The sequence below is a fragment of the Talpa europaea genome (genome assembly GCF_964194135.1).
Source record: "Talpa europaea genome assembly, chromosome: 14".
NCBI lineage: Eukaryota > Metazoa > Chordata > Mammalia > Eulipotyphla > Talpidae > Talpa > Talpa europaea.
This window is the reverse complement of record NC_140082.1, coordinates 14,229,259-14,257,083: the sequence shown is the minus strand read 5'-3', so window position 1 is coordinate 14,257,083 and position 27,825 is coordinate 14,229,259. Positions and strand designations below refer to the sequence as shown.

The 27,825-nt window shown below is 41.4% G+C and overlaps 1 protein-coding gene across 2 annotated transcripts in view; it reads right to left on the bottom strand.

Annotated features, from left to right (window-relative positions):
• Positions 1 to 25,577, bottom strand: part of EIF4ENIF1 (eukaryotic translation initiation factor 4E nuclear import factor 1) — a gene marked incomplete at both ends in the record, with an annotated part of 41,992 nt that extends 16,415 nt beyond the window's left edge. The window contains 6 exons of one of the 2 annotated variants that reach the window (XM_084253615.1): positions 3,437 to 3,612; positions 9,134 to 9,335; positions 9,601 to 9,887; positions 12,428 to 12,555; positions 14,714 to 14,787; positions 25,482 to 25,577. In XM_084253615.1, the coding sequence (XP_084109741.1) occupies positions 3,437 to 3,612; positions 9,134 to 9,335; positions 9,601 to 9,887; positions 12,428 to 12,555; positions 14,714 to 14,787; positions 25,482 to 25,577 (963 nt within the window). The remainder of the gene's footprint in view (positions 1 to 3,436; positions 3,613 to 9,133; positions 9,336 to 9,600; positions 9,888 to 12,427; positions 12,556 to 14,713; positions 14,788 to 25,481) is intronic. The other variant, XM_084253616.1, reaches the window with a different exon arrangement.
• Between the last annotated feature and the right edge of the window lie 2,248 nt (positions 25,578 to 27,825).

The window sequence follows — 27,825 nt, the reverse complement described above, 5'->3', positions numbered from 1 at the left end:
GCATATACTTCTATACCAACGATAAACAAAAACTTGGGTTTTTCTGGATGATAAAGTTAGTGACTTTGTTTTATCTGAAGTCTAGAACTGACAGTTTCTAAAATTAAGCAGTGGGAGATTAAATATATACTCTTACTCTTACCTGGAAGAATTTTCTAATATACCCAAACCATGTGAAAAAATACTTCTTTTGAACTCTAGAACAGATTTAAATTCAAGACCCTAATTTGGCTTGTAGTACATTTTGCTGGTGGTACATTTATTTTCTGGACCACAGAAAATTGACACAGTTTCAACCATATTCCACTCATAGATTCTCACACCTTATAATGCTGACTAATTTTGCAATGATCCAAGTAAGAAGAGAAACATTGAGTGATTTCACTGTGAAAAAATGAGAAATGTACCCAAAATGTAATTACCTCAGTCACGGACAGGAATTATTTAAAAAGTAACTAGGGGCCTCCCTGGTGTTGTAGGGGTTAAAGACAGCGCTATCAAGCTGTGGCCAACAACTGCAGTTCAATTCCCCAGCCAGCCAGGAAGCAACCTACATGGTGTAGCAGACCTCTCCTATCTTGCCCATTGCTCCCCTCAGCAGTGTACTCTGGTCAATCTGCCTGTTCTGTTCCCCATTCTGTCTCTGGTGAATCCTCTCACTCCCCGGATCTCTGGCCTGTACCTCAGTTCTTGCATGCATAAATAAATAAATCTTAAAAAATAAAATAAAAAGTAACTAAATGCAATGCTACAGTGATTAAAAATATTGAAAGAGTTTGAAATGTTATAGATAGCAAAAATGTCTGCATTTTAATTATTATTTTTCCTCTTATTGTATAGGAAAAAGGCCAGAAGATACACATGAAAAAGGAAATGAATACAAAATATCAGGACTTTTTCCAGAGGGAACAGTAAGTGCTGAAAAAGTCATTTCCATTTTTTGATCCATTACCAACTTTTGTTTCTGTTATAGAAGCTAAGTTTTACTATAACCAAAACCAAAAAGTAAAAACAAAGTTACTTTTAAACACATTTACTGGAAATGCCAATTTCAAGAAACTAAAAACATTGTATTTATTTTTTTTAAAGATTTATTTATTTATGCAAACAAGAGCTGGAATGTAGGCCAGAGGTGTGGGCTGGGGCGTGCGGAGGATTCACCAAAGACAGAGTGGGGCGCAGAACAGGAGAACTGACTGAAAGACACTGCTAAGGGGAGCAGTCTGCGAGGCAGGAGAGGTCTGCTGCACCATGTGGGTTGCTCCCTGGCTGCCAACAGCTTCATACTGCTGAGACTTAACCCCTTGCACCACCAGGGAGGCCCTAAAAACATTTTAAACTTGAATCTTACGAGTTTATCTAGTCAGTCATTTTTACCAACGAGCAAGCTGGATGCTCTAGCAGCAGTGGCTTGCTCCTGTATTTTGGTACAGAAGTTGAGATCTGAACCCGTAGCTCTGACTTCTTGTTCAAGACATCCTCTGTACTTCCTTGTCAGTCATCAGCTGCTAGAGAAGAGGATGCCATGAACTGTGTTCTGGTATATATCAGTTGCTCTTTCGAGACTAGATTTTCAGTAGCATTTGTAGCATAAGCTACATGGACTGTTTGGTCTTTTAAACAAAGGTTGTTTAGACAAATCATACTAAGATTCAAATTACTCAGATTATCAAACAGATATTGTGAAATATTTTTGCTGTATTATAGCTATTAAGTTTTATTCATAAATGCTTTTTTATTTTAGTTTCCACATTTATGGAAACTTTGTATTTGTTTTGCTCAGTTTTACTGATTTTTGCAAATTTTCTTATGAATGCATATAAGGTTATTATAATGTTCCTCTTCATCACTCTATATAGTTTAGGATTACATTTTGATTTCCGTTTTTTCCCCCAACATATTTCAGCACCTGTTCTGTGTCAGGCACTGTAATAAGAGTTGCATCATATATACAAATTTATTTCTAATTATTTAACTGAAATTTGTACATAGGATACAAAATTTCAGTTTGTATAAATTTTTGGCAATTTCTAATATGTTGCAATGTCAGTAAATACAACTTACAAATATAGGTATAATCTGGTTTATACCTATTAGTAACTAACATTTGTGGCATGTTAATTATGTGCCAGGTATAATTTCAAGCACTGTATGTAACATTTACAATTTGCTATTCCAATTTTACATATGTCTTTCTTGTTTTTCCACAGTATTATATTAGAGTCCATCCAGTTGGTTATATAGCACAATTGAACACTGGCATTTACTGACCCCAGCTTTGCTTTTGAGTGTGTGTATTATGAAATATAGCTTAAAGAGCAGCGCATGTCAATGGAGAGACTTCCTAACCTAGTACTTATCGCTTACTAGTAGCCAAGTTTTGGGTGAGGAAGAGAGCCAAAGGATAAGTTGGTGATGAGTTCTTATTCCTCTTTTTTGTGCTTTTTTTTTTTCTTTAAGATTTATTTATTTATACAAGCACTGGGTATAGTCAGAAGTGCGGGAGGGTGAGAGCATTCACCAGAGTGGGGAACAGAACAGGCAGAAGGACCAGAAATACACTGCTGAGGGGCGTAGCGGGCGGCAAGAGAGGTCTGCGCGTCATGTGGGACCCTTGCCTGGCGGCCGGGGATCGAACTGGCGCTGCAGAGGCTGCGGGCAGCTTCGCAGCCCAGAGCTCAACTGCTGCGCCACCAGGGGAGGCCTTCTTTTGTGCTTTAAAGGAAGTATAGTTGTGGGGAATTAAAGAACAAAGACTTAATTGTAACTACATAAGTTAGAATTCAGTGCTTGTAAAAATAAATAAATCTTTAAAAAAAAATACTCGCTTCTGTGTGCATCAGACACAGATCTTTCCTCCAAAAATTTGACAAGCCTACACTAATTAAATGGCCAAGACTATAGGAGCAAGTAGTAAGTGAAGATTTGGGGATGTCTTATTGTTTCTACTTTAAATGTCCAGAAAGACAACTTTAAGGTTTCACTGCAACACTGGGAGTCCTTCAAGGCCCTTTTTAGTAAAGGTTTTTGGAACTATCACATCACAGCGGTACCACCTTACCCAAGGAATGTACATCAGCCTTACCCAAGGAATGTACATCAGCATGATACCAATCACCAGTTATAAAAATGCACTTCCACAGTAAATCTTTACAACTCTTAACTACTTGAAAGTAAACCAGACAATGTTCTTAAATATCTGAAGAATTCTTAGATCAATGCTGCCAGCCTGGAAAGAGTTCGAGACGCAGTCATTTCTATTAAACTGCAAAACAAGGCCAACACAAATTTAAATAATACTTAAAAATAAGAACCAAAAGACCCCAAGACAGCTAGCAAATAATACTTTCAATAGAGCTATCTTAAAAATTGAGGTCAAACTGAACCATAAAGTTAACTGCTCCATTCATATTGGCATGTGTGCTGCTGTACTCACCGAAGCCAAGCATGGCACCTTATCAAGGTTAAAGAACTCATTAAAGTCAAATTCTCCTGGGGACTGTTCAGCCAAGATAGCATCTCTTGGCACTTCCTGATCAGCAGCTGGCTCCTGGGCAAGGAGGACCTCCACCTCATCTTCTTCCGCCACTCCTCCATTGCACTCAACTATGCCTGAAAACAAACCCAGGACAAAACAGTATGATCACGTGAACTGCTCCATACTTATTCCATGGCCTCAGCCATCAACCCATGTGTACCACAGCCATAAATGACTTTAAAAGCAGACTTCTTGTGCTAGTGTAGCACTCACAATAGCAACAGTCCTCAGAGGAAGACAAGCCAGAACGCCAACATGATGGGGAAATAATTATGGTTCCCCTCCACCCATTCTTCAAATTTTCTACAGTATAGTGGATTCTTTTCCAATGGGCATTTTTATTTTTTTTAATTTATTTTTATTTTTTAATTTTTTTTTAGATTTATTTATTTATATAAGCACTGGGTACAGTCAGAAGCGCGGGAGGGTGAGAGAATTCACCAGAGCCAGAGCGGGGAGCAGAGCAGGCAGAAGGACCGAAGTACACTGCTGAGGGGAGCAGCGGGCGGCAGGAGAGGTCTGCGCGCCATGTGGGACCCTCCTCCGGTGGCCGGGGAGCAGCCGGGGATTGAACCGGTGCTGCAGAGGCTGCGGGCGACTTCGCAACCCAGCGCTCAACCGCTGCGCCACCGGGGAGGCCCGGCATTTTTATTTTTAAAGATAGTTTTTGCAAGCCTCTTACTGCTTAAAAATGGAACCAATTAATTGTGTCTGCCTTTGTCCATGTACCCACACCACCAGTTTAAGTCAAGGATCAGCAACCTAAGGTATTTATGTGAAACATGGCTTTAAGGAAGTTTTTAGCTAATCTTTCAAGGTAAAGTTTAAATGTCTTTTCCTCTGCCTTCACATTTTTCCCTACTTAGCAAAATTACTGTCTTTTCTATAATGCTCGTGTTATCTGTCAGAGTACTTATCATACTATTATAGTAACTCTGGTGAGAATGAGTTCTCCAAGGGTAGGTAATTTGCTTTCTCTTATTGTACAGTGCCTGGTACATTAAAACGCAATCATGTTCTGTGGTTTTTATGATGGGAATACAAGGTCTAAATGAAGCTACCAAACACTGACATTTAAGGAATCTAGAATGTCTTTGTTTTGGCTACAGTATAGGCAAAAAGCAAAATCCCTAGGATTAAAAAACAAAAACACAACTTTTTTTTTCCTTTTAAATAAATGCACTGAGAGATACTAGGCATTCAACTTCTTAAAGAATACAATTCCAAAGTTCTACCCTGCAAAATTCACCTATTTGAGTAGCCTGCAGCTGAAGATCACAGCAGACACAAAATCTTTCCAGCGGGAAAAAAATAAAAGCATCCACCTTATCAAAGGTTCCAACAGTTACCTCAGTGTTTTAATTAATCAGTCAGAATATTCTAAACCAAGAGAAATTAAACGCTATCAACTGCTTTCATCTAACACTTCAAGAAGATAGCAAAGCAGGGAACCACAATAGCTGAAAGCTAAGAGTGGTGTGCTTACCAAAGGTCTTAACATAGCAAGTGGCAGAAAACTCAAACCCTTGTAGCTGATGCTCTTCCATACCATGGCTGTGTATACAGGCACTGTTCCTCTACAGGTGCACCAACCACCTAAGAACCTGAGCATTCTGAGGGCCTGAGGCAACTAGTGTGATGGACATTTGTAAGCTTCAGAATCCTTAAAGGCTAATATTTAAACTACACTGAGCACCTTAGTGGAGGTATTATCTTCACTTTACAAAGAAACTGAGCCTTAGAAAAAGAAGCCAACTTAACAGCCTAACTAATGCCAAATTTGTGTCCTTTTTCTACTACAGTACTTTTATCCCTGACACACTTTACCTACCAGAAGAATCTGCCTGCCCACTTCAGGAATGGCATGGAACATAAATTTTGCTGCAGTTTTGTGACTCAAATTAAGGATGAGAGCCTGAAGAGATTCTAACTGGCTCATACATCTAAAAAATAAATTTTTAATATTTACCCTGTCACATTTTTTTTTTTAAAGAGAGCATTATTTGTTTTGTTTTGTAGGTTTATTTTTATTTATTTATACAAGAACTGTGGTACAGGCCAGAGGCGTGGAAGGGTGAGAGGATTCACCAGAGAGAGTGGGGAACAGAACAGGTAGACTGACGAAATACACTGCTGAGGGGTGCAGCAGGCGAGACAAGAGAGGTCTGCTGCGCCATATTGGAATCTCGCCGGCCGGCCGGGATCAAACCCGCACTGCAGAGGCTGCTGACAGCTTCACAGTGTGGCACTCAACCGCCTGCGCCACCAGGGACCTGTCACTTTTGTGTTGAGATGGGGACCTCTCTTAACAGATGAATGGCTTTTACAAGCAGCAAGAGTGACCAGAATGCAATTTTATACTAGCTTTAAGCATTCTGGAAAGCAGAATGGGACTGACAAGTGAAAAGGGTTATGAGTGGGTTTATTATGCCAGACTTAAAAGTCAGGGACCCAAGAAAGACAACTAAGCTAGGTTTTTTTTGTTTTTTGTTTTTTTTAAATCATATTTCAGAATGAGCACATACTTTCATTAGAGAATACAAACTAATTTTTTTTTTTTAAATAAATTGAGGTTGTTAACAATTTCCCCCTGGTTAAAATTCCCCTGGTATTTTTTTCCTGGCTGTATGTCTAATACATTCAAATTGTTTAATTCACCACATATGTACCTCTCCTAGCACTGAGCCCTGTATAGAATGGGTATAGCTCAAAACATCTTTAAAGTCATGCATGCAAGGGCCATGGCTTATCGCACTCATTGTATTCCTAGCACCGCTGTGTCCCTGAAGATAGCTGCTATGTAAGTTCAGTGGAAAGCTAGAATATTAGACACAAAAAAATGGACTAAAGGGCGCTCATCGTCGCTCCCCCTCCTTTCATTCTTGCAGCCAAGATGAAACCACAGAACACCTGTTTATCTTAAAAACAGCAGTGAGTACAGGCTAGGGACTATTTGCAATTAACTAATGAGGTAAATGAGTCAGGACCTCCATTCTACTTGAGGTTCTGCCATGAAACCTGTGTTACAGGGTCTCAAGTTGTTCGTCTTTCCAGGTCTGTCTCTCTTTTGTTATCTGTAAGGTGAGGAGGTGCCACCAGCAAATACCTCGCTCCTTTGGCTTCCCTTGTTTATAAACAAATGGATGAAATTCAAATTTCATCTCAGTTAAAACAAACACATAGGGAAAGAGGCCATGAATTTAATCTGGAGGCATCTTTGAGCTTGCCAACTAGCCCGTGAGCAAACCTTACCCTCCCCAAGTTGAAAAAAATGTAAGGACAAAAGTTATCATTGAAATTAAATGGTGGCAGGGGCCTCCCCGGTGGCGCAGCGGTTGAGCGCTGGGTTGCGAAGCTGCCCGCAGCCTCTGCGGCGCCGGTTCGATTCCCGGCTGCTCCCTGGCCACCATAGGAGGGTCCCACATGGCGCGCAGACCTCTCCTGCCGCCCGCTGCTCCCCTCAGCAGTGTGCTTCGGTCCTTCTGCCTGCTCTGCTCCCCGCTCTGGCTCTGGTGAATTCTCTCACCCTCCCGCGCTTCTGACTGTACCCAGTGCATGTATAAACGAAACAAACGAACAAATAAATAAAAACATGCCTCTATAAAAAAAAAAAGAAAAAAAAAAAATTAAAAAAAAAAAAAAAATATCATGTAAAAAGAAATTAAATGGTGGCAGCCGTCCAAGAATACAGTGGGCATTTGATTCCTTTGACTCTTGTGATAGATGAATGTGTGGAGATGGCCACTGGTGGGCAACACATCAATACTAGAATACGAAGAAATAGTCTCATCATGTTAGAAACCGCGGGACAGCTACCAACAGTGGCTGTGTTTACTAGAGAAAACAATTGCCTCCACATAACCCCTTCTCCACAGCAACTTTTTCACTATAATGTAAAAAAAATGGATCATATACATTTTCTTATTGAAATTTTTTGTTAAATAAACTTTTGTAGTAGTCAAAAAACCCAACAAAACCCAAGACATGCTTTTCTCACCAGAAGCCTGACCTTTATCATTAGGTGAAAAGACCGTACTTGCTGGTGCTGCTTTAGCTTAGTCATGAATGAGACAAGGGCACAGCTCACAGACAATTTAATAGCAGTCTCCCAACTACTCCTTAATTTCCTCTATCACCATAGTGAAGAATGTGTAAGAGTACAAAGATAATGGTAATGTCTACCGTATTTTCAAGAATGCGCCAAAAAAGACAAGTAATGTGATTTTTCTTTTCCATCTAAATAAGCTTGTTTCTGCTCATACACTGTAGCCTTGTAATTTTAAGGTGGCACAGATTAAATACAAGTATTAAGATTACTTTCCCATTTTGTTGTGCAATATCTGCCAAAAGATTTTTTTCAACTAAACCTAAAGGCCAGAAGGAACTAGGATTTACTGAATAAGGGTCCATGAAAGGTGGAGCTCTCATGTGTACATTTGATATTCCATGTTAAATGGACTGTCTTCAAATTAAAATGAAACGGGCCCACCTATTAAGAGTTTAATTAGAGGGCCTCCTTGGTGGTGCAAGGGGTTAAGATGCAACCTATGAAGCTGTCCGCAGCCACTGCAGCACGAGTTCGATCCCCGACCAGGGAGATACCCACATGGCATAGCAAACCTCTCCTGCCTCACCCACTGCTCCCCTCTGCAGTGTATTTCAATCGATCCACCTGTTTTGTTCCCCACTGTCTCTGGTGAATCCTCTCACCCCTTGTACCTCTGGCTTGTACCCCAGTTCTTGTATGCATAAATAAATAAATATTTTTAAAAAAAAAGTAGGAAAAAACAAAAAGTTTAATCAGAAACTATCCTTCTAAGCAACAGCCCCAACACACAAATCCAGGCTAGCCCACATGGGGTCTTCACTAGGGCCTGCAGTGCTTCTTTCAAGACCATCAGTTTAGGGCTGCCCATCTCAGGGCCAGGCCATTGTCCTAATTAATGGGTCCCCACTCTCCACCAGGCACCTCTTACAAATTAGCGCTGGCCTTTCTGTTTAGCAAGGGAGATTTTATCACAGCTGAGAAAAGCTTGGGAGAAGCCAACTCACAAACAACTGCCAGAGGAAGATCCAATACCACGGTGAAGAAAGTGGGCTCTGAAGTTCAAAAGCATCCTGTCAACTCTCAACTTTACTACTTACTTCCTCAGTGTCCACAGAGAAGTCACTTAAGTCCCATGCGTGCCATTTGCTAATCTACAAGAGACATAAAAATACCTACCTCACAGGGTCATTAGGAGAAGGAAGTAGGATTATTGAGGTACCGCTGTGCCTAGTATGTAAATATTCAATAAAAGACCTCTCCTTATCTCTATCACATTCTTCTCTCTAGGGAACCCTTTTATGTACATAATGCTCTTACAGGGTAATGTGAGATTTTTCTGTTTAGCACTGCAGGCAGACAAGTTAAGAAGACAGTATAATCTGCACCTGCTGAATTCACACTTAGGAAGCAGTTTCAAAATCTGGCTGCAAAAGTAAAAACCTGCCATTTCCTAAACAGTGGTTTCCATTTCTAAATGTACAAATAAGACAATGATAAGCAGATCTCATTTAAGAACAGTAAATTTCCCTCCCAAAGTTTTCACTGACCTTCCTTCACAGAAGCTGTCCGTCGCCTTGTTCTCTTTCTCCCCTTATGATCTTCTTCCAGTATCTTATCATCAAAGCCAGTTAGCTCAATGGTTTCAGACTGACTTGTGGGTCCAGCTGAGAACCATTCTGGTTCTTCTTCTGTATAGGAATCATTTCTTCTACGTTCACCAAAGACACGCTTACTATCCCCAAACTCCCTCTGGAAAAGTACATAGTAAGATTAAAAGAGTCCAGTTATGGCATTTCTACCTCTATTAAGGTCTGGACAAATTAAATAATGCTCAGTAGTGAACTGTAGATACTAAGTTAGACTTGAACTTCCATCCAGCCCCCAACCATCTCTATGCTTCTATATCTGATTTAAAATAAGAGGGGGTTGTTTATTCCAATCTCAGAATTAAACTGGTACAAAGTGAATGATGAGTTCTAAACACATGAGGCAACAAAGGATCTAGAAGACAAACCCTGAAACGCTTGTCCTTATAGTCCCTCTCTCGGTCTCTGTCCCTCAAGTCCCGTAGATCCTTATCACTAAGCCGATGATCCTTCTCAAAGGTCCGAGCAGAGATTATCCTTCCACTGCCAATCCTCCTTCCACCAAGCAGGCGAAGTCCATCACTGTCTTTCTCCAAAGGGCTTCCTGAGCGCCGGGAGCTAACAGCAGCTGTTACGTGGCAGCCCCCTCCAAAGCTTCGTCTCTGTGGGCTGAGAACAACATCTAAGTCATCTTCTTTCACACGCTCTCGTGGATCTGGAAAGATGCCAAAAAGAGAAAAATTAAACCAACAAGGGCATTTTCCCTTTCTTATGTCCATGACTGGTGGTAGTGGAAGTATTGGAAAGAGTCATCACTAAAACAGATAGAATTAACACGTATATTAAATATTTAAATAAGACAGAGCCTTTTACTTTTTCTCTTTGGAACACTAAATGTACTTTATAATAAATTATTTTCCAGGATTAGTCTCCGCAATCCCTTTATTTTGACTAAGTCGTTATCTATGTAATTATTAGCAAATGTTTTGTCAACTAAGAACTATAGTAGGTGTCAGCATTTGAAAAAAAATAACTACTTAAAAAGTTAAAGTGTCTCTTCAACAAATGGTATTGAACAATTGGATATCCACATGAAAAAAACAACCCCCACAAACCTGAATCCATGCCTAGTACATTATACAAAAATTAATTCAAAATAAATTACAGCTGTAAAATGTAACAAAGCCTAAAACCATAATACTTCTAGAAGAAAAATTTAGGAGAAAATCTTTATGACATTGGGTTAAGCAAGTTTTCATATGCACAAAACCAAGAGCATAATCCATTTGAAGAAAAATGATAAATTGGGCTTTACAATCAATTTAAAACTTCTGCTCTTTGAAAGATATTGTTCAGAGAATACAAAAACAAGCTTTAGATGGGGAGAAAGTACATTAAAGCATATATTTGATAAAGAATCTGTATCTAGTATATAACTTTAAAACTTAACACAAACAATCCAATTAAAAACAAAAGGACAAATGGTTTGAACAGACACTTCACCAAAGAAGATTTATGGATGGCAAATAAGCACATGAAACGATACTCAACATCATTAGTCATTAGGAAAATGCAAATTAAACCATAATGTGTATGATACCACTACACACCTATTAGAATGGCTAAAATAAAAAAAAAAAAAACTGACCATTCCAAGTGCTGGCGAGGATATGGAGCAAGTAGAATTCTCACACACTGCTGGTGGAAATGTAAAATGGTGTAACCACTTTGGAAAACAGGTTGGCAATTTCTCAAAATGTTAAACATATACCTACTATAGGACCTAGTAATTGTAATCAGGTACTTACCAAAGAGAAAAGAAAGCATATTTTCATATAGAGACTTGTACATTAAAGTTCATAGCAGTTTTAATTAATAGTAAAAAACTGGAAACAACCCAAATGTTCATCAATAGATAAATGGATAAACTGGCAAATTCATACAATGGATTATTACTAGGCAATAAAAAGGAATAAACTATAATAACCCAAAATATGGATGAAACTTAAAATAACTATTTTGAAAGAAAGAATCTACCTAAAGAGGACATCTATATAATTCCATTTATATAAAATTCTGGGAAATGTAAACTAATCTATAGTGACAGAAAGCAAATCAGTGCTTGCCTAGAATAAAGCGTGAGGAGGATTTTAAGGGAGGGACTCATAGGGGTTAACTAGAGAACTGGGGAGGACAGAAGTACTTATTACTTTGATTGTGGTAATGGTGTCAAAAGCATGTAAAAATGTCAAAACATCAAATGAAACACTTTATCTGCAGTCTATTCAATGTCAATTGTAGCTCAATGATTTTTTAAAAAATAAACATGCCATCAGAAAAAAAAAATTCTTCATAAAGAGACCAGAAAATGAAAGAAAAGTCCAAGTGAGAAAATCCTCCTAGAATCACCTCACCAGAAAGAGTTCCTACAACAAGACACAATAGTTTTCTTTGACTTGATAATCACAGCTACAATGCAGTGGAACACTGTAATACTCCTAACATATGGTTGTACCTAAGTTTACTCAACTTATTTCTCTGTTGGACATTTAGGCTGTTTCTAAATTTTCATTGTTTTAATCAAGTCTCTGTGCACATCTTTAATGATTCTGTTAGAATGAACTGTTCAAGGGACACTACTAAATATGCTGACCGAACGATGACCTTTCTTCACAGTCTAACTAGAATTACTCCTATCTTCTTTGTTCAGTTCCAAGTTTGTTTTATGATGGGTCTTCCTCTCAAAAGGAGATTCTCTTGCAACAAGTTCCTTGACTGGCTTTTTATATTACTAGGTCTTCATTTTGCTCTTAAGATATGTATCTTTTCTAGTTTAAGAGGGTAAAGATGTGAAAGATCAAACTTTATTCCTGTTTCAAATCTATATAAATCCTATCGTAACTCATGATGAAGAATTAGTAAATTGATTTGTTTATCCCAGAGGACTAGTCTCACAAATCAGACTAAGCATATTCAGATTTCCAGCACAGGTTAACCACATCTAACCCTGTCATCCATATCCGTGAAACATATCACTATTTGATATTTAAAAACATGTAGCCTAATATAATCTACTTGCCACTGGAAGGTTATGATTTTACTCTGCTAATCAGGAAAATCCAATTTTTAAATCAGCTTCCTGATAATGACATTTTCCCCAATACATAAAATTCTCAGAGCTAAAAATGAAGCAGTAACATAAGTGTGTCGTCTCCAGTATCGCTGCTTCCACTCCTGAGTAACTTGTGTGCTCACCTACAATCTTGCGCACCAAGGAAGGGCGGTCTGTATCCAACTCTTTCTTCAGACTTTCCACTGGTGAGCTCCGCCCCGAGGCTGGGTAGAGAGAAGCATGCCACTTCTCAGGGTCCCAGACACCATCACTGTAGGTTAATTAATACCAACAGTTAGCATTTGCACTCATGAAATAAATACATAGTCTAATTTCTAAACCTCTTCAGGTAAGTAAGTTATGAAAACACCTTTCCAATATAAAACTGTATGGCTGCCATCAGAATGGTTATATCTTTTAAGATGACAGCAAAATATTCAGTAATATTTTGTTGTTCACATAACACCAACAGTCACTTGAAAACCAGTGGTCTGTGCATCAATGAAACATTCAGACCACAAATCTCAGGACACAAATGGATTACAATAACTATGCCTGTTCCACACAAAGAAGAGGCCTCATAAATATTGATTACTCAGTTTACTTCAGATTAGTACAAAGGAAGAAAAGTCAAAAACCAAAAAAACCCTTAATCCTCTCACCAGAAGTAGGTCCTGGAATCCTTACTATTTTTCCAAAATTTCTATAGTCTCAGTTTTTCCCCAAGCAGAATAGCTCTTAAGAGCCTAAAATGTGTCAACTGAGTTTTATTTTGTTACTCTCTCTCCAACGATTGAGTGGCAAATGGTACATTGTGCACAGCAGAAGTTTTGGAGTCCAGTGATTTATGACCAAATTCTCACTATTTTTCCACCTCTGGACATCCTGGACGAGGTACTAAACTATACCCTTTAGTATTCTGCAAAAAGAATTTCCCCAACCCCTGATCAGAAAAGGTCACACTAGCACTATATTCTGTAATTATCCTTCTGAGCCTATTTTTGATGGTAATGATAAATTCTCACACGTATTTGACTGCTTCTTTCCACAGACTAATCCTCCACGAAGAGAGTATTTGATAGCATCTGACACATGCTACCACATATCCTATACAACTAGGAAATTAAACAGAATAAATGCATTTTTTGTTAAACTTGTGGGCAAGTATTAACCATCTATCTTGATATTTAAGAAGTGACCTTAAAATCTTAAGTTCAGGGGCCTCCCCAGTGGTGCAGCGGTTGAGCGCTGGGTTGCGAAGCTGCCCGCGGACTCTGTGGCGCTGGTTCGATCCCTGGCTGCTCCCCGGCCACCGGAGGAGGGTCCCGCATGGCGCGTGGACCTCTCCTGCCGCCTGCTGCTCCCCTCAGCAGTGTACCTCAGTCCTTCTGCCTGCTCTGCTCCCCGCTCTGGCTCTGGTGAGTTCTCTCACCCTCCCGCGCTTCTGACTGTACCCAGTGCTTGTATAAATAAATAAAAATAAATCTTTAAAAAAAAAAAATCTTAAGTTCAACACTGGGTCACTGTAAGAGAATTTTAAAATCATTTTAAGCTATAATCTTCTCAAACCAAAGTCTTTTACCTCTTATGAAAGAGCCCAAGATGCAAAAAGGATAGTCTGAATGGTTCTTTCATTTGGGGTGAGGAGCAAAGATAAAAGGGTCAAAGCCTATCAATCAGTCTACTGGGTCCAGGTCCTTGAAGAAGGACCCTCAAAACAAAGTTTAAAAAACCAATGGTAGGGGCCTCCCTTGTGGTGCAGGCGGTTGAGCACAGTGCTGTGAAGCTGTCCACAGCCTCTGCAGTGCCGATTCGATCCCTGCTGGCCTCGGAGCAACCCACATGGCCCAGCAGACCTCTCCTGATTTGCCCGCTGCTCCCCTCAACAGTGTATTTCGTCAATCTGCCTGTTCTGTTCCCTGCTCTGTCTCTGGTGAATCCTCTCACCCTCCCGTACATCTGGACTGTACCCCGGCTCTTGTATAAATAAATAAATACATCTTTAAAAAAAAAAAAAAAAAAACACCAATGGTAGACAAGAACCTGGTGAGGATTCTTGGGTTCAAGTCTTAACTCTTCTTTCTGATTATGTACCATAACCAAGTTGTTTTCTAGTTTTAGTTTCATCAGTTAATTGAAAGGTTTAGCTGAGTTGGTGTAGCTGTCCTTAATCCCTTGCAGCTCAAATCTCTGAGTTGAAGGTTTAAAGCTAATTAATAATGAAACTGAGAGACAATGAAGTGAGATGCTATTTAGTGATGTCTATAGCTTGTATGCAACATATTTATGCAGAAGCCTAATATCATTACCCCTCAAATCTTCCTACTCATAATTTCACCAAAAATTTCCAGAACAATACAAGTCTTATTTTACCAGGTGTGGTATAACCGTTGATTAAAAATACCCCTTATTCATCCTCTCCCCAATACCTGTCGTATTTTTCAGAAAGGCATGAAGGCCTCTGCTTGGAATGAGGGCGTTCTTTTATATCCAAAAGTTCCTCCTGGAAAGATAAATCAAATGGTAATTTTTGAATAGCATTTCTCAAGCCACACTCTTTCAATTTCTTTTTTGTTCTCAGTAGTTGAGTGTCTACCTTAAGCATTTCACACAGTTCTTATTTATAACTTTACTTATTCCAGAAAGAATTGGAATCAGATCAAAGCTTTTTACAAGAAGCTCAAATAGAATTAGCAAATAACTTAATAATAATCTGTTTCTTGCTTAAATGCACTTTCATAAACCACTGTCCAATAACAGTTATATTCCACAGTACTGAATGCTCATTTAGGCATGGACACTTACATAAAATCTCTAGCCCATATTACTACTCTTAAATGCTTTAGATGCCAATTAATAAGAGGATAGTTTTGTGTTTTTTTAATGGATAGTAAAACTACAAGAAAAAAGGTACTAAAAACACATACCATTTACCTTGAATTACCTGTAGTTAACATTTCCTTCATTAGGTTTAGTATTTGGGCTTTATATGTAACTTTCTATTTTCTAAATCATTTAAAAGTAAATTGTGGAACTCATGGTCTTTTACAACCCTAAATATTTCAGTGCTTGTTTTCTTAGAATAAGGGCATTCTTTTACAGCCTCTTACCTGGTCCCCTGAGATAATGAAATGATTTGAGTGACTATTTCCCCATTTTCCTAAGGATGGTACTTGACCAGTTATCACTTTTGATGTACAGAAATGAACCAATGAAATACAACAGATGCCTTAGGCCACACTACCTTACTTCTGCACAACCTGGTTAAGAAGGGCTATCAGATCTTTGGCTGTTTATTTAAGTAACATTAATTTATAACATATAGGTTTCAGATGTACAGTCTTATAAGTCAACATCTGTATATGCTGCATTAAGCTTGCCACCAAATCTAATTTTACATCACCATCATCACCATACAACCCCTTTAATCTATCTCCCCGTCACCCCTTCACTTCTGGCAATCACTGTTTTGTTCTTATGGACTCAGAATTTGTTTTTCCTTCATTTGTTTTCTTTGTCTACCGCATGAGTGAAATGATATGGTATTTGTTCCTCTCTTTCTGACTTATTTCACTTAGCATAGACCTATTTCACTTAGTGTAACATCCTATAGATCCATCCATGTTACTGCAAATGTCAGGATTTCATATTTTACAGCTGAGTAGTAGTCTACTGTGTATATATTCCACATCCTGGCATACATCTCTTTAAATTAGTTTTCATGTTCTTTGGATAAATACCCAGAAGTAGCATCGCTGGATCATATGGCATATGTATTCTTAGTTTTTTGAGGAATCTACGTATTGTTTTCTGTAACAGCTATACCAATTTACATCTTTACCAAGAGTATACAAGGGTTTCCTTTTCTTGTCAATACCTATTGTCTTTTTCATAACAGCCAATGTCAAATGTGTGAAGGAATAGCTCATTATTTTAATTTGCATTTCCACAATATAAGAAATGCTGAACATATTTTCATTTGTCTGTTGTTTATCTGTATGTCTTCTTTGGAGAAGTGTCTGTTGAGCTCCTATGAAGGCTGATTTATACAAGCAGTTATCAAGAACATCTACCTAATCCATCCCTGCAGAACCCAGTTTTGTCAACTGACCCAGTCATGTCCTTCATGTTACTTTTTGTAGCCTTCAACACAGGATCCAGTCTAGAATCAGATAGTGATTGCCATGTCTCCTTGGTCTCTAATATGGAAATTTCCACCACTTTTATCTTTCTTTTGACACTGACATTCCTAAAGAATAAAACCTTTTTCTTTTTTTCTTTTTTTTTAAAGAGAACATTATCCATTTTGGGTTTGTTGGCTGTTTCCTCACGATTGAGACCATGCATCCCTGGAACAGAATACTAACTTAAGAGATATTGTGTCTTTCTCAAATCCTCACCTCTGGATACCCATGATGTACATCTGACCCTTATTAGTGGTGTTAACTCTCACCACTTGGTCAAGGTGTTCTCCAGTTTCTCTACTGTTTAATTACTACTTTCCCATTTTAAATTAGCATGTCATCTGTGGGGAGAGACTTTAAAACTATCCAAATATTCTGCTCTTCCTAAAAATTTCCTCCTAAATTTATTACTGTTAATGATTCCTGCCAAAATCAATCTTGATTTTTAGATTCTAGATATCTCTCCATATTTACCAATCAGTACTTGGCATTCTGCTGTAAACATAAACCCTCCAGACCATAAACAAGAATAAATTACTGGTAGATGCTACAACACGAACCTTGAAAACCCTGTTAAGTGAAAAGCCAGGCACACAAGGCCACATATTATGATCTTTATATTTAGGGTTCAGATAGGTAAATCCATAGACACAGAAGGCAGGACAACAGTTACTGGGGTTGTGGGAAGGGAATAATGGGGAGTCACTGCAAAAAGGTCCAGGGTTTCTTTTTGGGATGGTGAAAATAATCTAGAATTTGATAAAAGCTGGGTGAACAACTTGGTGAATTTTCTAAACACTACTAAATAGTACACTTTAGAAGGGTGAACTTCAAAATTATTTTAAAAAATTTAGAAAGTAAATTAAAAGAATTAGTTACCAAAGGCTAATGTTTTGCTTAATAACTCTTCTTACAGTGTTCTTGCTCTAATTTATAGAAGGATGATTGCCAACTACCCTCAGATACGAAAGAGCCACTCAGGTTGGTACAAAGGCTTTAACTTTACCTTCCATATTATTCCAGCTTTCTTTGTTGATTTTATGTGCTTAGTATATTCTGGGTGTGAATAAATGCTCAAGAGATTGCAGAAACTTGACAGGCCTAAAACAGTACAAGTTAGAGCAGTGAACAGTTTCACTAACCAAGGTAGCAGCACCATTGTTTCAGGGTACACTTCTGACCAAGTGCAATGTCTAAAACACAGCCTACCTGTCTATAGAAGATGAAGAGATATTTTTGTCTTTAATAATCTGAGAACAGGGCAACCAAAAACAAAACAATTCCTGGATTGCAAAAGCTGCTGGAAATAACTTTAAACATCTAGGTAAAACTAATACATATTGTGGCTGACAGCAGGCTCCTTAAACCAATTTTAAGACCTGAAGGACTACAAGATTTTCTGAAGCCATACAAAATTATGCATTTGAGTGTTTTGTTCATACCTTCAAAAGATCTCTAGGACCTTAAAGAGGTTAAGAAGTAGTGTTTTAAACTGATAATGTTTCTCAAAATGTGGCCCAACATTCCACCTGGAGTTAAGGGAAAATGAGAAAGATCCTCATAGGGTTTAGAGAGCTAAATCTGTTACCTCCCAATATCCTCAAATGGGTAAGATTATGTAGAAGTCTGAGAGGACCCCTTCACTTAAAGTGTAGGGAAGAGAGACTGAGCTAAGTCAATACAAACTTTGCTCTTTTCACAGTTGTCCACAGAACACTTTCTGTGTACCAGAATGTTTTCCAGTGTCCAGTGTAGACAGATGACTCTTGTCTATGTCTTAAAGGTTCTCCGGTCTCTCAAGAGACGTGTTCTTGAACTTGTCACCTCATCAAGAGTCCTTAATGGTAGTTATTCCTGGAAAGGAACCCCTTTGAGGTATTTTCAAAGAAAACCTTCAGTTCCTTTGGCTAAAAAAAAAAAAAAACAAGAAAAACTTGCAAAGTGTTCACCCTGAACTGGAGTGAAAAGTCAATTCTGAGAACTTACTTTTCACACAGGTTACTAAAACCTGATCAAGCAAGAACAAGCTGCTAATTGCCTCAGACTCACACACCCAAGTAAGTATAAACACATTTTCTTAATTTTAGGACTAAGCCCTTTTTTTTTTTGACATTCACTCAGCAAATATTTATTCAGCATCTAGTATGTGCCTCCTTTAGCAGCCTATCTTAATGAAATTTTGTTAAGCCTCCCAAAACAATCTATTTTAGAACCACTAATATGGACACTCGCTTTTAGTAAACAAATTTAAATTAGAAAGTAAATGAATCTAGTATAAGTTTTAAACAACAGGGGTAAAATCCTCATCATCTCTGTTAGCAGAAATCCATGCAGAAGCAGGCAGGCCAGGGATCCAACTTGTGCTGCAGTGGCTGGTGATAGCTTGATAGCTCTATCTTTAACCCTTTTGCCACCAGGGAAGCCCCGGGTTGGGTCTGCCTTTGACAGTCTCTTCTAGTCACCACCCTCCATATGCCTACTAGCACTGAGCTTGGCCCACTAGGCTCTCATATAGTTGCTGAATCGACCTGATATTTCATCTCTGTAACAACTTTTGTGAAAGAGCAGAAAGGTTCTACTAAGTCACAATGAAATAATGGCATCCATAGATGGTAGCCAGGGCAACAATGAACTGGCTACAGGGACATGAGGGGTGCATGGTATACATTCTACCATTTCCCCCCACCATTCATGAGTTTGTTGCTAAAGGGGCACATTTAGAACAGTTTTTACAAGTCAGGATTTAAAGTGTATCCTGCAGAGTTGGTAAGACTTAGCACCTTGATTGACCCAAGCTTCTGACAGTGGCTGATTTGATGCAAAGACCTCCTTCTATTAATTTATTTGAAACTAAGAAAATGGTAATTGGAAAAGGCAGAAAAGCATGTTTTTCTGTTGATCTGACCAGTGCAATAAACTTTGTCTTTTTAATGTATTTATACAACTGATAAAACAATGTAAAACAGTAATTACGCAGGTAGGTAAATACTCAAAGGAAAACAAGAAAATCATTTTTAGGGTGACTGCATTATATCTTCAAAAGACTTTCTGATTTCATATTCATCTTGCTCTAAAGTTGGTATCTAAAGGAGTTATTTTGAGTACCTTCCCCTACCCTTATTATATCATAGGCAGTTTTAGCATTATCACTTTTCCGTAAGTACTTGACATGCATTTTTCTCCACAAAAATCCTATGAGTTTGGGGCCTCCCTGGTGGTGCAAGGGGTTAAGTCTCAGCACTGTGAAGCTATCCACAGCCACTGCAGCATGAGTTCTATCCCTGGCTAGGGAGCTGACCCACATGGCACAGCAGACCTCTCCTGTCTCACCCGCTGCTCCCTTCACAGTGTATTTCAGTAGATTCACCTCTTCTGCTCTCTACTCTGTCTCTGGTGAATCCTTTTACCACCACCCCCTCCCTGCACCTCTGGCCTACATCCCAGCTCTCGTATGCATAATAAAATAAATCTTAAAAAAAAAATCTTATGAGTTTGATTCTATTCTACCCACATTTTATAGAGGAGAAGAATGAGAGCCAGAGAAGCTAAGTATATGGCCCAAGGTCACAAAGATTAAAAAGCCAGACACTAGGGCTCTTAGCCTCTCTTCTCCAATGCTTCTCTTGAGCGGACAAGGGAAGGTACATAACCTCTTCCCAGAAGCTCTGTCAATGTGTTGGGTCTGTCCCTGGTCAATGGGATCACTGGGGAACCCTGAGCCAAACTGTCACTCCCTTAGGCAGGATTCCCCTAAGGATTCCCTCCCCTTGTTACACCATCACCTGAATCAAAGGCCTGCCTACAGATTTCTATGTTAAAGAATCCAGTAATGAAAAGATTGGCTCCTTATCTGGCTAGAAGCTGCCACCATAAGTGAGTAGGAGAGGGGCAATAGTCTTAAACCCCAATGTTTCAAGATGATTTACAACTGAAATAAGTAGTCAAAAGAGACTATCTATGGTATTACCAACCAGCTCTAAGAACATCCAGGGAGCTGGGTTTTCTGGATATTAGTGGAACCATTGAGATTGTATAATAATTTTTCATACCATAATTCTGCCTTCCCAAATATAAAGAGGCATCCCTACCTTTACACTAGCTTAAGAATTTTATATTTAAGTGTTACTGAAATGCCACCTACTCAGGTCAGTTTATACTTAAAAAGGGGCTTCCCTGGTGGTGCAAGGGGTTAAGATGCAACCTATGAAGCAATCTGCAGACACTGCAGCACGAGTTCAATCCCCAGCCAGGGAGGTGACCCACATGGCGCAGCAGACTCCTGACTTGCCCGCTGCTCCCCTGAGCAGGGTACTTCAGTCAGTCTGCCTGTTCTGTTCCCTGCTCTGTCTCTGGTGAATCCTCTCACCCCCCCACATCTCTGGCCTGCGCCCCAGCTCTTGTATAAATAAATAAAATAAATCTTTAAAAAGATACCAGGGCCTCCCAGGTGGCCCAGCAGGTAAAGCGCAGCACTGTGAAGCTGTCCGCAGCCTCCGCAGTGCGGGTTCAATTCCTGGCTGGCCGGGGAGATACCCACATGGAGTGGAAGACCTCTCCTGCCGCTCCCCTCAGCAGTGCTTTTGGTCTGTCTGCTTGTTCTGTTCTGTGCTCTATCTCTGGCGAATTCTCTCACCCTCCCATGCCTCTAGCCTGTACCATAACTATTGTATTAAAAAAAAAAAGAGATATCAAATGAAGGCTTCCCTGGTGGCACAGGCGGTTGAGCACAGCGCTGTGAAGCTGTCCACAGCCTCTGCAGTGCCGGTTCGACCCCTGCCGGTCCTGGAGCAACCCACATGGCGAGTAGAACTCTCCAGTCTTGCCCGCTGCTCCCCTCAGCAGTGTATTTCTTCAGTCTGCCTGTTCTGTTGCCCGTTCTGTCTCTGGTGAATCCTCTCACCCTCCCGCGCATCTGGCCTGTACCCCAGTTCGTGTATAAAAATAAATATATCTTTAAATATATATATATAAATCTTTAAAAAAAAAGATATCAAACGAGATCTTTTTATAATAAAAATGAGTCTTCTGATTACTGACTTCAACCTAAAATTTAAGTCAGTTACTTTATTCCAAGAGGCTTGACTTCAAGTCTCTTAACTGATTTTTCTTCCTGGGGGGTAGAAGGTTACTCAAATCAGTCACTTCAGTTGCTTGTCTATTTCCTTTATGGTTTCAAAACAAACAAAAACTTAAACAGGCTGTACCACTGTGACCAAATGGCCCATCAAATCACAAATTAAGGTGACTACCTTTAAAAATCACTGACGACACTGATTAAAATGCTGCCAATTCATAACTAGTGAAGTTAATGAAAATTACTTATGAAATTAAACTCAGATAATTCAACATCTACTTTTTAGGTTGTAGATTTAACATGCATGATTAATATTGGTCAGCATCGGCTGAATGTTCTGAGTGTCCTCTGCTTTTAGTTTTAGTTTATGTCTAAGGAGCAAAAGAGCAGCAGCATAAAATATGTATACTCCGTGACTTAAAAAGACCAGGTTGCTCACCTGAAGAAAAAACATGGAATAGTGGGACAATCCAAAGCATTTACCAAGGACCTCTGATGAAGGTAAGAAGAAGTGGAATGGTTCTAAAGGTTTTCCTGTAATAAGCATCACTGCCTCTCTCGTTTCCTAAGCCACTGGTTATCAAACTGAATCAGTCACAATTCCCTGAACATCTTTTTTTTCCTTAAAAAAAGATTTATTTTATTTATGCATACAAGAACTGGGAGGCCAGGGGTGCCAGGGTAGGGGTGGGGGGAGGGGGCAAGAGGATTCACCAGAGAGAGTGGAGAACAAAACAGGCGGATTGACTGAAATACACTGCTGAGGGGAGCAGCAGGCTACACAGGAGAGGTCTGCACTCCATGTGGACTAGCTTCCTGGCCAAGGATCAAACTCATTTTGTAGTGGCTGCCAATAACTTCATAGTGCTGAGACTTCACCCCCTGTGCCAGAGAGGCCTCCTAAATGTCTTTAAATGCTAATGTCTGGGTCTTAGCCAGAGTTCCTGATTAAATGCCTGAGATGGGATTTTTGTATTTCTAAAGGCTAATTTGGAGACCACACTTTGAGAACCACTGTTTAAACCACTTTTTAATCTATGACTTTATAGTGAGACCTTACTCAATTAACTCCAAAGATCCTTCAACATAAACCACTCCTTTCATAAAAGCACATTTAAATACGACCAAGGGCCTCCCTGGTGGCGCAGCGTTTAAGAGCTGGGCTGCCAAGCTGCCTGCAGCCTCTGCAGTGCCGGTTCGATCCCCGGCCACCGTCGAGGGTCCCACATGGCGTGTGCGGACCTCTCCTGCCTCGCTCGCTGCTCCCCTCAGCAGTGTATTTCATTGGTCTGCCTATTCTGTTCCCCGCTCTGGCTCTGGTGAGTTTTCTCACCCTCCCGTGCTTCTGACTGTACCTAGTGCTTGTATAAATAAATCAATCTTAAAAAAAAAAAAACTACCACCAAACCGTAACTTTTGACCTTAGGAATCTGGCCTAGCAAAATGGATCTGACGGGTTTTATAAATTAAGGGAGCAAGACCCTCAGGACAACAGGTGCATAAAATAAACCCACTTATAGCCATCCCAATTAGTTACCATTGAGGTTCTGGGATTGAACGTGCCCAGTATGACTTCACCTTGAGTTCCCTGATGCTAATGGAAGCACATGGGACACCATCTGAACACTGTGTAACTATGGATTTGAGTTGCTTGACAACATCAATACCATATATCAAGTTCTCCAAGGAAGACTAAAGCTTTAGGATGGTCAGTGGACCAGCAAGGGTACTAACTGGGAGCTGAAAACCTGAATTTTTAAGCACACCCCAACCTATCAATCAGAATTCACAATTTACCAAGATTCATAGGTGATTCCCAGATACATCAATGTTTGAGAAGCAAGCTGGACTAAAAGATGTCCTAACACATGGGGAGACCCTGGTGTATTACCCAGCGCTTAGCCAAACATCTGGACCTTTGTGGGGGGGGGAAACCTCCAATTCTGAACACACTATTAATGTAATCTCATAAAATAACTGAATGCTAAACTAGAAAGGGTCAAAGATCAAGAAGTCCTCTCATTTGGCCAGTGTGGTTTATTTTGACCTTGTAGTGCATGTCCTACATTTACAAAAGTTTTCACAAGATACAGCATCTATAAAGATGACTGAGAAATGTTTTCTTCTACTACTTCTAAACTTTCTAGCTCATGAACTTGAAGTAGCATAAACTTTTATTCCAATAGTTTGATCTCACTATGCAGCTAAGGAGTAAAATGGCTGAATAGTATTTGAGACATGAAACGGGCCATTTATTATAATGCTCAAAAGGAGGAAGGCTTAGTTTGCCTCAGGTCCACATAAAGTCACTAAAGTATATAAAGAAATACATATGGAAGCACTACTCTAACACTGCCTAAACACAATACTAAAACTGCTATTAACTAAATCCTCTTGAGTAAAAAATAAATCTGTTTCCAACTAAATTTGGTAGATAAGACCATTACCTCTAAGGTCCATTGTCATTAACTTAAAAATTTTTATTAACCATTTTTATAAGGCACATTTAAGTATGGTAGAATTCTAAAGCTGAACTGTCAAAAAGAGCAATACTGAGCTTCTTAATCTTTACTGTAAGTTTTGTCCTAAGGGGGATCAATAATACCTTTCTAAAAGACTTTAGCATAAAGATGAATACATCTGAAGATAAAATACATTGCACATCAGTGAGTGAAAGTGACTCAAAAGCCTCTGCCTGGACTCTAAAAATAGACTACCAGTCAAAACTTTTATTCAAAAAATACTGGCTTATAAAAGTAGTTCAAATTAGTTTCCTTTCAATTTGATAAGCTTTTCTCATTCAGAATTCACCTGTTAACACTTTAGGTAATGAATTTAAGTCGTAAAACACTACTCAAGCACTTTCAGGTTTGAGAGGGCCTACATTTGAATGAAGACCACATTTGAATGAAGTAAAATGGTTTTTATCAACTCACATTCTCTTATGTCAAAACAATGTATAAGACGGTGATTAACCAAGACTCCTGTTATACCTGGAAACATCTCCCCTCCTTCAATTTTTTTTAATGCTAAAAATAAGCATTACATTTGATACATTATAAGTAGGCAAGAATAGAGGCACCAGGAAACAAACAAACAAAAAAAAGACTGGCTTTAAAATATTAACCAATCAGTATCCTGGAAAGCCAGGGACAGTAACCACATGAGGGTCCTTGATTGGATCCATATGCAGGAGTATAGACACCGGCCCAATGAGAATATAATCCTTCCCTGTCAACAGTTCCAAGCACCTTTAGATATTCCAGCCCAACACATTTCAGGGACTCAAATTCACAGCTCAGATTCTTGTCAACCTCTTCAAAAACATCTAGTAGCCAACAGGATCCTGAAGTGACAGCTTCAATAAATATACCATGGTGCAGCTGAATTGGACCTACTCCTCCCCAGGGAAAAAAGAGATCTAGTTGAGAAGTTTAAAATTCATAGGTTTTTAGCTCAGGAAAATATGACTGAAATCTTGTTTTTGTGAGTCCATATCCAATTTGTAATAGAAAGTTAAAAAAAAAAAATTAAAATCTGGTTACTATATCCACACCCACGAACTTTCCTTGGGGAGTTCATCTCTCAAGGAAATGTCAATGTATAGGAGGCATTCCAGGGCTGGAATTCTTACTCTACAGCATGTAAGTCAATAACCTATCAATTACAGAATTGGACAGAACTTGTGTTGGTACAAAATTCACAAACTCCTTTGGTATCTGAACCTAACCCTTTACCTGAAAGCTACTTCTGGTTTAAACTCTGGCTGTTTACTGAGAGAAAAAAGTTTAAAGCACTACTTCAGTAAATCTCGTTTAGTACTTAGTCCTTATAGTAAGAACGAGATTACCATTTTAGATAACACTAATGAAATGCCTACACAATGTTACTAACCTCCCTACCTATAAAGAAACACTATTTCATAGTAACAAGGCCTACTTTTGTATAGCGATGGGGGGATTTGGAGGCCAGTTGCTTCTTCAGGTCAAGGAAAGCATCTCCATTTTCTGTTTCACCCACACTTCTCTTATCCATGGCTCCGTGGTCTACAGTTCTTTGCACCTGGAAGATAGATCAGCACAAAACTGTCACCGGTAAGAGTATATTTTTCAGAAGTCTTGATCAAGAAACTGAAATTTTTCTCTTAAAATGACTAGCTTTGAAAACCAAACCCTCACCCAACAACTATGCTATATAAACCAGAACCCACTTTGAAGTAAAACCACTGGCATTAGGCTTTCCCTTCTAGTAAAGGAAGTATTCTAGGCATCAACAGGGTAAGGAAAAAGTAGAAAGTGCCCAAATCAGGGTACAATCTTCAAGCAGTTTTAATACAAAAAGAAACTAAGATAAGTGGCTTCCACCCTTGGGGGCTGATCAGGCAGTCGCGGGGAAGTTTCTCGCCGTGGGGGCAGGCAGGAGCCTGGTTTGGGGCTGGGGATCCGGGAAGTCGAGCTGTGTGTGGTAAAGTGCCTGTCACTTGCCAATGGACGGCGCCAGCTGCCCCTTGTTATCCGGGGGCCGGGGGCTGCGGACAGGGTCGGCGCGCCCCTCGCCCGGCCGGCCGCACCTGTGGCCATGTCAGGAGCGCCCGTGGCAAGGGAGGGGCGAGCGCCGGCTTCAGCTCGGAAACTCGCCTTCCCGGGGCCGCGACCCCAACCCCCGGCCTCTCGCGCAGGCCCCGGCCCAGCGGCCTCCTTCGAAAGAAGGGCGGGGACGGTACTCACGGAGGGAGGCGGGCCGGAGGGAGCGGGGAGGCCGAATCCCCCGGCCCGGGCGCTCTGAGCTGGAGCCGGCGCAGGCCCGCCGCCGTCCGCCCCGGCCCGGCGGCTCGGGCCCCGCCAGCCCGCCCGCCCGCCCGCTGCCCGCCGGCCGCCCCGCTGGCCTCCCGCCCCTGCCCGCCCCCCGCGCGCGCCCCGGCGCTCGCGCTCACGCACGCGACCCCGGGGGCAGCGCGCCCGCGCCCCTTCCCTCCCCGCGGGCCCCGGCGCGCGGCGCCCCGGACCTCGCCGCGCCCGCCGCCGAGCCCTTACTGGGTGCCTCCGCCGCCCGGCGGCCCTTCGCCTCGGCCGCCGCCGCCCTCCCCGCGCCCGCGCCGGTCCGAGCGCTGCTCCGCGCGGCCTTCGCTCTCGCCCCCCCCACCCGCCCGGGCTGTCTCTCCTCAGCCGCCGTAACCGCGGCCCGGCCCTCGCCCCTCCTCCCCGACCCCCTCCCCCTTAATAACTCCCTCCGCGCACCCGGGCCCCGGCGCCGCCCTCGCCGCTGCGCGCCCGGATGTGAGGTGCCCGCGGCGGTGCCGGGCGGGAAAGCGCAGCCCCGCGGCGCGCTGCCCGGGGGTCGGCCCCCGCGCGAGCCCGCAGGCGGGGAGGCGGGAGCGGACACGAGGCGGCGGGGGCGCCGGGGGGGCCGCGGCGGGGCCAGCGGAAGCCCCGGCCTGTGCGCGCAGGCGGTCGGCGCGGGCAGCCCGGGGAGGACGCCGCGTTCCCACGCGCGCTGCAGGGGCGGGGCGGGGCGGGGCGGGGCGGGTCCGGCCGGCGGCGCTGGCGGCGCTGGGAGCCGGACCCCCGCCCGACGGCTCCTCTGGGGAGGCGGTGGTGCCCGGGCTGGGGGGCTGGGGGGCTGGGGTCCGCCGTGGGTTGTGCCCCGGGAGCGCGTTCCGCTCGGGCGGAGAACCCTGGGGCTTCGGCAGTGGGATTGAGTCAGGCGCGCCTGGCGGTGTAGACGCACACCTCCGCTCCTTTTCACTAGTAGGAGGATCGTGGACAAAGCTGACTTCTTTAGGGTTTGTTCTTTTTCTTTCGAAAATGGGCCCTCTCTAAGGTGGTTAGAAATCAGCGAGGGTACGCGTCGCTGTGTTAGTGGGCACCTGGCCATGGTTGCTTTTGATTGAGCTGAGGGCGACGAACGAATTCACTGAAATGGCATAACCTTCCCTGGCCTGTACGGGAAGGGGAAGTGCGAGTTTGGTTGAGTGAAATGAGATGGCGAACGTCTCCGTCTAGCCTCGTACTTGGGCCCGAGGCTGTGGCCAGCAGGGGCACAGACATACAAATTTCATTTCCCGATTCTGAGTAAGGAGAGAAACACATGCTGGTGAGGGGAGCTCAGTGTGAGTCTGGTCTGCAGGATCATCACGATCCCCAGTTTCTGCCCCGTAGGACCGCCTAGGGTTGATGTGAAATGATACATGGGCGTGGAGTGAGAGATGGAAGTTTTTTTTTCTCTGCAGGGCAGCAAAACCGACATTTCTTTAAATGGGCCTACTTTCTTGGGGCTTCACTCT